The following is a 12,244-nucleotide window of genomic DNA, read 5'->3' on the forward strand; positions in this document are numbered from 1 at the left end:
CTTGGTGATCTAATTTTGGACTAGGCCCTGCTCAAATGGATTTAGACTGTTCAAATCTGGACTAGGGAGCAGGGATCAAAAACTCCAGTCCTCTAAGGTCAGTTCCCTGCAAGTATTAAATGTTTCCCTACTGTAACACTTGATTGAAATAAGCTTGTTGTCAAGTTTTGCATAAGTCTGTTTATGACACAATCATTTCAGTCAGTTCAGACTGGTTGGAGATGATAGAAAGGCAACAGGAAGTCCAATAAGCACTGGTTCGCCAAGCATTTCTGAACACAAAACACATACAGTCTTGAAGCATATGGGCAACAGCAGCAGAAGACCACACCAGGTGCCTCCTGTCAGCTAAGAACAGGAAACTGAGGCTACAATTCACACACACTCACCAACACTGGACAATAAAAGATGGAGAAACATTGCTGGTCTGATGAGTCTTCATTTCAGCTCCACATTCAGATGCTAGGCTCAGAATCTGGTGGAAACATGAAACATGGATCCATCCTGCACTGGATCAACACTTTAGGCTGCTGCTGGTGTAATTGTATGGGTGATATTTTCTTGGCCCACTTTGTTACCCTTAGTACCAACGTGGCCTGGTTTAACCACCACAGCCTACCTGAGTGTTGTTGCTGACCATGTCCATCCCTTTATGACCACAGTGTGGCATCTTCTGATGCTACTTCCAGCAGGATAATGCACCATGTCACAAAGCTGAAATATTTTTATTTAACATTGATTTTTTTACAGAACAAAGCAGCATAATCATGCTTTGGCCTTGTAGGTTTATTTGAGATGTAGGAAAGATTTAAATTGTTCTTTACAGAACACATGACAAACACCTACATGGTATCACCCCAACCCGAGTCAAATAATTAACAGGTCATTAAGAGGTGTGTGCAGAACTTTACAACAAGCTTTTATTAGGAACAAGTATGTTGCAGCAGAACATCTAAACCCTGCAAGACAGCTGGTGATCCTGCACTAAAGTGCAGCATACTGGCCCGTCTGTCTACATTCAGGAAAAAAAACCTCTAAACTGCAGTATTTAATTGAAATCAGCTTTATTTGTATAGCACCTGTTACGACCCGACTCAGGGGCAATGAGAAGCGTAACAAATAGAGAACTGCGGACAGGTGTTAAAATGGAAGCAAACAGAATTTATTGGTCCATGTAGCAATGGGGAACAAATGGTGGTAAATTACAAGCGTTGGGTTTAGCAAAGCTGCTTAAAGCAAAGAAAGTAATAAAACATCTATGTATGAACTCAAAACCAGCCAGTACAAAAAGGAAAACCAAGACTAAGTGCATAAGTGAAAATAAAGACTGGCCTACTAAGCTATACTACAAACAGAAAGAGAAGCAACTCCAATAGCTATGATTATATAAACACACAAAATCTATGTACAACTGCAAATGCAAAACTATCCTAGCCCAACACATTCTAACTTTAACAACTATTCTAATTATAAATACAACTGAAAGAGAAGCCAAAGGGCTTTATGTACCAAACAAAACAAACAAAAAAGAAAACAAGACAACCAGTCAGTAAACAAAATATAACATAAAGCCAGTTTTACACTGTTGGAAAATACTACGTTTCTAAACAAATACCACCAACTAAAGCAAATAGTCTAAGTCACCAAGTTCAAGCAAGCCAAGGACAAACTGTCCATGCAAACAGTTGCCGACGACTGAGCAGTTGCAGAAGTCTTTTATTTCCTGGTGGGTGACAGGAGCAATTATCCAATCAGGAGGGAGCAGGTGAAGGTGTGACAGCTCCAGCCAATCTCAGCCAGGTAGCAGCAAGCAGGCAATTGCATGTGGAATGAAGACACTTGTGGCACCGATGGGCTGGCCGCCATAATGGCACCACTTCTCAACAATATCATTTTAGGGCACTTTACAGACAAATCACTTTGAGCCAATTCTTAAAAATAATAGCCTAATTAAGGAAAACCAACAGATTGCATCGAGTCTTGACTTCGATCCAATCCCCCATCCTGAGCATGCAAGAAGCGACAGTGGAAAGGAAAAACTCCCTTTTAAAAGGGAGGAAAAACCTCCAGCAGAACCTGGCTCAGGGAGGGCGGCCATCTGCCTCGACCGGTTGGGGTGGAGAGGACAGCAAAGAGAGACCAAGACAACTTTTGGCCAGGAAGACCTGCTGAGAGAGGATAAATATGTTAATTATGCTAATACTGTCATATGTTTATACGTGGCAGATAAGGAGCAGAGATGAAAAAGATGAGCTCAGTGCATCATGGGACATCCCTCAGCAGTATAAGTCTATGCAGCATAGCTAAAGGATGGCTAGACCCCCCAAACTATAAAATCTATCAAAAAGGAAGGTTTTAAGTCTGATCTTAAATTTAGAGAGGGTGTCTGCCTCCCGAACCCAAACTGGGATCTGGTTCCATAAGAGAAGGGCCTGTATTGTAGAAGGGCAAGGCAGTTTATTTGTATAGCACATTTCATGTACAGGACAATTCAAAGTGCTTTACATAAAACAAAGACATTACAGATATTTAGAAATAGTAAAAGGCATCAACACATAATCACAATAAAATAATAAATTACATTAAAATGATTTAAAGCAAGATAAATTAAAAAAAAAAGTTAACATGCAGAAAGGCCCAACAAGGGACAGAAGTTGAGATTTAGCTTTACTACAAACTCTGTTTGCATGTCCTTGCCAAATAAATTAAAATAGAAAGCTGAAGGCTCTGCCTCCCATTAAACTCTTAGACTCTCAGAACCACATCCTGCAGTCTGAGTAGATCTGCAGTCTGAGAGAGAAGTGCACTGTTGGGAATACATGGAACGACAAGATCTTTGATATATATTGGACCCTGGTCATGGAGAGCTTTATATATGAGGAGAAGAATTTTAAATTCTATCCTGGATTTACCAGGGAGGCAATGAAGAGAAGCTTAAACTGTAGAAATGTGATCTCTCCTAGTTCTCATCAGAACCCTCGCTGCAGCATTTTGGATCAGCTGCAGACTTTTCAGGCATATTTGGGACAGAACAATAATAAGGAATTGCAGTATTCCAATCTGGAAGTAATAAAAGCATGGACTAGTTTTTCTGCATCACTCTGAGACAGGATGTCTCTATCTTTAGCAATATTTTGTAGGTGGAAGAAGGCGGTTCTAGAAACCTGTTTTATTTACAAGACAAAGGAAAAATCCTGGTCAAATATATTATTCGTTCTGAAAACTTCTATCTGGGTTCAGAAGGATTTTTGTACACATTAAAAACTCATGGATAAGTTAAGGACATATTTGCTAATCGAAACAAATTTCCATGTCTATCTCCAGTTTTCCAAATTCAGTGAAGGAAAGAAATTGTCCAGAGGAGAGGGACAGAGCATTTGTCAGTTTAAGCTAAAGACCAGGGGTCTCATTTATAACCGTTGCGTACGCACAAAATGGGGCCTGAAACTGGCGTACGCCTCTTTTCACGCAAAGGTTGTGATTTATAAAAAACAAACTTGACGTGAAAATGTGCGGTCTTTCACGGCAGCTCTGACCCATGCGTACGCTGGTTTTTGAGGCTGGGGGAATTGGCGACACAGATGGAGAGGTGGGGAATTAACAACACACTGCATCCAGAGTCCTCTTGTGGCAGCGTGGGGTCCTGTCACCATGTCTCCAATTAATTTTGCGCTCTGGCTGTATGACCGCAGATGTGATTTCGGCTCACTGGTCAGCGTGCATGACTTCAACCCGGCAAGAGTTCATAACCCGTCTCTGCTGTCTATATATATACATATATGTGTCCTGCTACACTCTTCCACATCTAATTTCCCTATATTGCAGGAGAACAGGCCGACATTAAAAGGCAATTTGCAGCAATGTCCGGTTTTCCTAATGTAATCGGCGCAATTGACTGCACTCATATTGTTATAAGGGCCCCATATGTCGATGAATTCATGTATGTCAATAGGAAGCATGTGCATACTATCAATGTTCAAGTCATATGTCAATCCAACATGATGTTGACAAATGTAGTTGCACGATGGCCTGGCTCTACACATGACTCTTACATCCTAGCGCAAAGCAGTGTAGGGAAGAGACTGCAGGCAGGCGCTGTACGTGATGGCTGGCTTCTTGGTAAGACAATAACTTTATATTGACAACCAGCTTAGCCAGATGCAGACCACTGATGCACTGTTTCATTGAAATGCAGGGGACAGTGGCTACCCCCTCCGGCGCTGGCTCCTGACCCCCTTCCCAAACCCCCAGAGCGCAGAGGAGACCCTGCTCAATACCGCCCACTCCCGTGCGCGCTCAACTGTAGAGCGCGCCATCGGCCTTTTAAAATGCCGGTGGCGGTGTCTGGATGCGTCAGGGGGTAGATTATTGTACCATCCCCAAAAGGTGTGCAGGATCGTGAGGGCATGTGGCGTGCTGCACAACATGGCACTGAGGCACGGCATCCAACTACCTCCTGGCCTCACCCCTCCTCGGAATGCCGACCCTGACCCACAGCCCCCTCCCAGACACAGGGAGTTCCAACACGGGGCACGGCTCCGTGAGGAGGTCATGCAGCGATTAAGCAGACAATAAGGTTCACTTTTTCACAAGCTCTTTTAATGTGTTTGAAATGTCGAACATAATGTCACACAAATTATGCCGTGTTGTTCTGATTTCCTTCAGTTCATTGATGGTTTCTTTTTGATCTCGCCATGGTCCGCTCTGTCCCGCTCACAGAGTTAACTGAGGTAACTATGTGTTGCCACTCACGACACTTACTCTTATTTGTCACGCCACTACTGTGGCTACCAAACAAAATAATTTTTCGACTCTCCACCTCACTCACTAATGCATCGATTTCTGCCTCTGTGAAGTTGCGTTTTTTGGTTCGCTTCCCTGCGGTTGCCATTGTTCGTGGATCACAACATGGATCAGCTGGCTCATTTTAATACACGCTGAGGTACTTTGCATTGACCATTTATGGTGGAAAGTGGGCGTGTAGTGGGCGGAACATGAGCCAAATTCACCTGTGCAAACTTCAAGGACGAGTGTGATTTATAAAGGGGAAATTGCTTGCACCTGTGCGTACGCACGGTTTTATAAATCAGAATATTTTATGGCGTACTCCAACTTCCGGTTTTGGGCGCAAGTACACTTTTAGTAAGAATCCTACGCACAGTTTTATAAATGAGACCCCAGAGCTGTTAAAATACTGGTAGATAAAGGCTGAGTATAGATTTTAAATTCCCTGGAGATTAAAAGCAGTCCACAAAGCAAACCAGATGGCAGATTACTCATTACAACTGAAAGTGACTTGCTACATGACTTGGACTTGCAACAAAGGACTTGTGAACATCTCTGCTAAGTATATAAATGGCCTAATTGATCTCCATGGGCTCCTCAGGATGGAGTATATTTTTAATGTATGGGTTTTCCTTCGCCACCTCCTCAATCCTTTCCAACAGCTTCTTGTTACCACTTGCCTTCAGATTTCTCACAATCTTCTCAATAATATTGAGCAGTATTAGGGCATACTCAATCACACTCTTTGGTCCCCCTAGATTCTCATAAATGTATCCTCTAGTGTGCAACCCAAAAACTTGCCCATGGGTATCAAACACTGGAGAGCCAGAAGAGCCGTAATATGAGGAACTTTTGTAGGTCACCACCTCATCTGCCCTCTTCCCACCAATCATGATGTCCTGTATACCTTGATTTGTGAGTATTTGCTTGACTGACAGGAAAGTGATGATTTTATCATGATATCTATCTAAAAGGTCATCTACACACTGCTTTCTGAACTCTTTGCTAATGATCACTATGCAATCCATTCTTCTCCCATCTTCTCCTGGGTGGCCGAGGAGACAAGCCTTCCCACTTTTAGGAGGTGGACCTATTTTCTTCAGGAGTCCTGGTGGTACTTTTAAGTTCTCGGTGTTTGCTTGTTGAATGGGTGTCTGGCTATCAGGATTGAGCTCCAGAATGGCGTAATCTAGCTCAAAGTCAATGATAACTAATGCAATCCTAGTAAAAGAGTAGGAACAATTTGTGTTTGTTTCTGGATCATTGCAGTTAAAATGGACAAACACTTCTTTATGCAGCTTCAGGCCTTCTCCTACACAATCTTTAAATAAATGTGCACTGGTCAGGATAAATCTTTCTATCAGCATAAAGCCTGTTCCAGTACAACCATGCAGAACCTTGATTCTGCAGACCGACTTGCCCATTTCCAACAGGTTATACCGATAAGAATCTCTGGAAAGATGCGGTTGTCTCCTTTTGTAGACCTTCTTCCATTCATCCAGTTGTTTCTGATGAGAATGACCAGGAAAACCGCTGCCCACCCATCTTCCTTTATCTGAATACTGTTGGAAGTGAAATATAAAATTATTTGTTCCAGAGGGAAATTGTATTGGAAATACTATTTTCTTCATATTCTTCATTTATCTGGAATGTATGTAGCTGCAACAGACTCACAGAATTGCCACCATTTTTCTTCACCTCCAGGGGAATCCGTGCAGGAGCCTGAAAAAGAGACAAAAACTTAAAGCCTAATTCAGAAAAAGCTTGATACTATGTCATGTTGTATTTCTTCTTTTATTACATTAGCAGCATCTATTTACATCAGTACTTTAGCACCATGTTGGTGGTCATGCCCAAGTTGTACCGAGATGCATCTCAACATGCAGCTGATGGAGTAATCAACACTTATTCTGTACTCTAATAATTGGTACACTTGCATTTTTTCTGCAGGTACTTACTGGCTTTTAAGTTGTTAGCTAACGCTATGCTAGGTTGGCATAACCACAGTGACGTTATTGCTAATATAGGGAGTAACTTAAGCTAGGTTAGCATAACTTTGGAAATGCAATGCAAATGAAAATCATATTTGAGCGTTCTTGAGGACTGAGCATTGAATGAAGTCAGAGCTCCATCTAGTGGACAAACGGTGCAATGAAATCATTCTGAACAACTCAGACACTTAACATTTATTGTTTTATGAGAAATTAAAATATAAAGCAGCGTTTCATCTGCAAAACTCTGATAATGTTTATTTTTTTAGGCTTGATCACTTCTCTGTGTCGCTTCACTAATACTTTAGGATTGTGGTTTGCTACTTTTTTCTTCTAAAAAAAAGTAATAAAAAATTAAATAAGTGTTTACCTCATAAGGGCTATTCTTCCTTGGCAATCTCCTCGGTGTGCTGTAGCCATTAGTGTCCTAGTTAGAAAGGATGGACAAACATCAAATTAGCTGGGCAGGCAGTGGATGACTCAACCAAACCTTAACCCCAAATTGCAAGACCCCACTATAACCCAAACTACTTACATTTTCTTTCTCACAAGACCTGCCATTTCTAGACTTATTCTTTATGGGAGGCATTTTTCACCTGATGTAAACAAATGATGAAGAAAACAAATATTGAAGAAAAGGTGAGCTGCTTTCTGAGAGATGACTCAGCTATATTTTATCATTCTTTCTGCAACAGAAACACTCCAGTTGAAAGCAAATTTAGTTAATTTATGTGAAAAAGCAATAAATATTCATTTTAATAAAACATTAAGATAGCAAATAACTACAAAAAACAGTTTATGCTGAATCCTTATGGATCGGTCAGACTGTTTTAAGCCATTTTAAAAAGTAAAACATTACATGAACACACAAATACTTAAACCATCTTCTAAAAATAAACAAAGTAGTTTCACTGCTTTTGTCTAAAGAGCAAATTGTGCCATTAAATCCCAGAAAAGCAAGTTTTTATAAAAATCCTTTTCTTAACTGACACAAAGACAGAAATCCTTACGTGTACACTTGCTTGTACATATGGTACCAAATGAATAAACCTTGTCTTTCTGCCTGGAAGACGCTGCTCCACGCAAGTTTAGACACGATCAGGACACCGTCTGAGGTGTGTCTATCAAAGGCAGAGAAAATGAGAGAACAGGGTTCAGCAGGTGTTCTAGGTCTTCTTCCTGACAGAATAACTTCAAATGGCGGTGCCAGTAGAGTGCGGAACAAATAAAAGCGCGGAATAAAAGCAGAAGTTGACAAATTACAGCTTCTGGTTTGTAATCTTTACAATTACGGTTTTTCTCAATTGTTAAAACACTAAACCTTATTATCTGAACCAAATGCTAAGTTGCCTGAACCCAATGACTGAATCTGTCACTCTTTTGGCAAAATGAACTTGCAAACACATTTTCATTGTGATGCACCTGTGTTGCCTCGTGGTGAGCACAGGTGGCAAAAGTCAAACACAGTTAAAGCACAGGGGTCACCGTTGAACACAACAGACAATTAAAGCCTTGGCTTGGCTATATTGTATTTACATATATATATATATATATATATATATATATATATATATACACATATATATATATATATATATATATATATTTGTGTGTGTGTGTGTGTATCATACAGTATGTTTGCACATGAGGAACTTCTATAAATTTCCATTTGATGTTCTTTTACAGAGTATTTATTTTTAGTCTATGTTACTATGACCTGGAAGTGGGCAGGTTTTTGTTTTGCTCTTGACATAAGCCCTTTATAAACATTTATTTCTGCAGCTTCATGTCCTGAGCATTGTGTTTTCTTTTTTTCTATGTAGTGTTTAGTGTCTGCTCAGTCGTGTTTCACAGTTTGATTAACTCGGGGAGCGATGTGACAACATAGTTCAGGTTTGGGCAGATCAAGGTGTTTTGAGGTGAGAGTTTAGAGTCTGAGGTTTTGTGAATGTAGCTGAAAACTGGGTTTTGTGTTCACAATTGTTGGAGAAAAGGAGAGAAGCTTACAAGAAATGTGTCTTAGCAATCGAGAAACCAAAAGTACCTGCTTATCCAGTTGCTGTTGTGGTTTAAACTGGGACGTCAGACTGAATCAAAGGACTCAAAAGCAGATGCAAGAACTGAGGAAGAACACAGATTAGGTTTATTGAGTAAACAACCTCTTTCTCTACGGCTCCTCTATCACATCCACCTGTATTTACTTAGGCAGGTCTTTAACTCGTGTTCACCTGCAGGTTTCAACTTGCATACTGGAAAAAAAGCAGATTTAGCTTCCTCTGTGTTTATCTGTGGACTTAACTAGGTGCAAGTTTAGTTTTAAACGGTGGTTTGGGGCTGTGCAACAACCCTCATTACCCATGTTTAATCTATTGTTTACTCATCTAATTTGTTTTCTTTGTTGCTCCTATTACTTCCTGTTTGTATGTAAAGCATCTTTAAGTATCTGGTTAAACACTCTAAATAAAATGTATTATTTACATAATACTTTATGGCCATAACTTAGCTGGAAGTGCCAAATTAAATGTTTCTCCCATCCTGGTAGCAATTCCAGTTTTTTTCAGCAAAATGTGCATATTATATTCCATAAAAATAGTTTAAATTAAACTCCTTTATTTATGGACACAAACACCAAAAACCTTGTTAGAAGTCTGCTGTGTAGTCACTGGTAGCTCACCGTGTTTTCCTGCCTGGAAGGTGGCTGCTAGAGGTGGAGAAAGGATGTGGAGGTGGAGGAGTGGAAGGGCGACCTGTGTGACCCGGCTAAGTTGTGCCCAAGTTAAAAAAATAATTAAGTAAATAAAAACTGTTGCAGGTGATGTGTCGTCTGTCCTTCGCTAGGAGGAAGAGCTTTTAAAAAAGAAAAGAAGGAAATCAGAGCATTACATTATTGTGTATTTTTGGGGATCTAGACTACATTAGACCAAGTCATGTTTAAAAAAACTTCAATAGTCTTAATAGTTCTAAAACTCGACTGAGACAGTTTACAGAATATAAAAAAATCACAGTTTCTCATGTGTAAAACGCTTACTGAATTTGTGAAAATGCGAACAATAATTGAATTATAATAAAATTAAAATAATAACAGTCCTTTGTTTAATTACAAGATCACCGTTTCATCACACATCCTTGTGGAGTACTAGGCTCAGAAACCGCATTGTTTAGTCTCTTCTTATCTGGACTAAGTTGGTCTACAGGTCATATAAATTCATTAACATAATGTTTTGACTTTAAAACATTTATTTGATTTGTAAAACTGCTATAAAAATGAGTCTTTAAAAAGTATTGAAACCCCTGTTAAAACAAATATTCCTTTGTGCACACAGAGCTCATTTTCCAAGACTTATTTATGCAAATCAATGTTGATTTTCACCACAACGGCTCACACACGGTTTATTTTGCCCTCTTATTTCTGTTAATGTTAACATTTAAACTATTACACAAACCGACAAACACTCATAAGGGGGTTACCGTTATTTTAGTAAATAAGTAATTAAAAATAAAAAGTAATACATGCGTCGTCCTGACGAGCCGGCTGGGACACGGAAGTGAGACAGATTACTCCTCCAGAGAAGCTGCAAGAAAGTGGATCGATGGATCTTCGCTCCAATTATATTATCAGTAATCATTTATTGATGATATATCATCGTTATGGACACAAGCACGAAGGAAAACGCCGTCTGAAGTTCGCAGTGAGCACAGATTAAACTGTGTCAGCGGTTGAGACGCCGACTTGAACTTCCTTATGTTCATATGCCAATTGAAACTTGAAATTGCCGCGCTGGAAGAAGAAGCGCGAAGAGCGCATGTCACGTGCGGACTTTTTATAGTTATTTTTACAATTGTGCTAATCTGTTAAAATGCCTCTGTTTAGCTATAATCCGCTTATAAACGCTGTATTTCTTCTTGCTACGCTACTGTATTTTCCACATTTTTTTAAAACTTAAATCTCAATAAAGTTGAAAGAAAAAATTCCGCTGTTTTATGTATTATATTATAAAAGGTTCTGTTAAAACAAAACCAAACAAACAACAACAGCAAAAACTTTGGCATAAACTTGACTGAATTTTATACCGGATTATTCATTAACACTGATTCTGATTTATGCAACATTTATATTATAGTACATATGCAAAAAGTTGTCTTTCCAAATCAAACTGGACCAGATTCTGTTTAACAACAAAAATATTTAAGATGTTTAAATCTGGACTTAATCACAGATGATATAGATTCCTTTGCGCACAGTTTCTGATTTGTGTAACATTTATTTTACTTGTAAAATTGGATAAAAGGGACATTTTATGGAGTTTTGTGGCATCTAGACTAGCCAGGGGTCAACAGGTCCCCGAGAGCCACAGTCCTTCTGTTTCAGTCGAGGCCGGTGTTCTGTCAGTTTAGCATCAGAGTAGCATACATTACGTTAATGCGCAGGCGGGTTAAGGTTTATAATGTTTCCTCCTCCCAGTGTTTATGCAGATGAGTTGACAAGCAGCCTGATCAGATTTCTCCCCCTCGCTGTGGCGGCGGGCTGAGCTGCAGAGGTAAAACTTTAAGGAAGTGAGGGAGTGAAGCTCTGTTTAATGCCTCGTAGCGATTTATGTCGTGAGATACTTAATAAATGATTAACAATAAATAAAGAGGTACATATAGCATCTATCGGTTCTGTCAACGGGGATTGTTGCTGTTCAAGTGTGTAAACCTGTCAATGGGAGCATTGATCAATCACACACGAGCACTGGATGTGAGTGCCCACTCGGTGCAAAACACACTGAGGGAAAAGACCTGCGTGTACCAGACCCCCACAGAAAGCTCCGACCAGCCTCTAGTTCTGCATGCTGGTTTGAGGATAATCAAAGTAAGTTTTACTTTTATCCCCACTCCCACTGGTTTCAGAAGCTCATTTAGAGCTTCAGTTGTGCTTCTGCATGCATCTCTTTTCTCCGAACTCAAACTGAAGATGACAGTGTGTTAAAGAGATCTTAGAATAATAATAATAAAAAACTATATTGCCATTGGACTTCTAGATGTTTCATTTAGTTATGCACCAGTAGCAATGATGTTGTTTGAGCATTAAACATCTGCAGCTCATCCAGAACGCTGTTGCTAGAGTTTTAACCAGGACTAAGAGATCTGAACACATCACACAAGTTTTGAAATCTTTACACTGGTTTCCAGTCAGTCACAGAATAGATTTTAAAACCCTTCTGATTGTTTAAATCCCAGAATGGTTTAGGCCCAGAATACATCTGTGATCAGAGAATATAAACCTAGCAGAGCTCTTAGATCCAAAGACTCTGGTCAACTAGTCCAGACTCAACGCTTCAGGCTGCTGGTGGTGTAATGGTGTGGAGGATTTTTTTTGACCCACTTTTGGCCCCTTAGTCCCAATGTGGCCTGGTTTCACCACCACAGCCTACCTGAGTATTGTTGCTGACCATGTCCATCCCTTTATGACCACAGTGGAGCATCTT

The 12,244-nt window shown here is 39.9% G+C and overlaps 1 protein-coding gene and 1 long non-coding RNA gene across 5 annotated transcripts; both read right to left on the bottom strand.

Annotated features, from left to right (window-relative positions):
- Window positions 1–489: 489 nt before the first annotated feature.
- LOC121639973 lies at window positions 490–12,239 on the bottom strand. The gene is made up of 3 exons (XR_006010295.1): window positions 12,087–12,239; window positions 5,309–5,313; window positions 490–509 (listed from the first exon to the last, which is right to left on the bottom strand). It is a non-coding gene; the product is annotated as an uncharacterized LOC121639973 (long non-coding RNA).
- LOC121639969 (serine protease FAM111A-like) lies at window positions 981–10,705 on the bottom strand. 4 transcript variants are annotated; one of them, XR_006010294.1, is made up of 9 exons: window positions 10,287–10,705; window positions 9,451–9,623; window positions 8,821–8,896; window positions 7,787–7,897; window positions 7,312–7,372; window positions 7,147–7,203; window positions 6,460–6,507; window positions 6,226–6,347; window positions 981–2,165 (listed from the first exon to the last, which is right to left on the bottom strand). XR_006010294.1 is itself a non-coding variant. In XM_041985566.1 (8 exons), the coding sequence occupies exons 5-8, from the start codon at window positions 7,363–7,365 to the stop codon at window positions 5,361–5,363; spliced, it is 1,146 nt and encodes a 381-aa protein (XP_041841500.1). In that variant the 5' UTR covers window positions 7,366–7,372; window positions 7,827–7,897; window positions 8,821–8,896; window positions 9,451–9,623; window positions 10,287–10,705; the 3' UTR covers window positions 5,111–5,360. The 4 variants fall into 4 exon arrangements, 2 of the variants coding, with proteins under 2 accessions (XP_041841500.1, XP_041841499.1); XR_006010293.1 differs by having other exon boundaries at window positions 981–2,168; XM_041985566.1 differs by lacking the exon at window positions 981–2,165 and having other exon boundaries at window positions 5,111–6,347; window positions 7,827–7,897.
- Window positions 12,240–12,244: the final 5 nt, after the last annotated feature.

The sequence above is a fragment of the Melanotaenia boesemani genome, chromosome 5 (assembly GCF_017639745.1).
Source record: "Melanotaenia boesemani isolate fMelBoe1 chromosome 5, fMelBoe1.pri, whole genome shotgun sequence".
Taxonomy (NCBI): Eukaryota; Metazoa; Chordata; class Actinopteri; order Atheriniformes; family Melanotaeniidae; genus Melanotaenia; species Melanotaenia boesemani.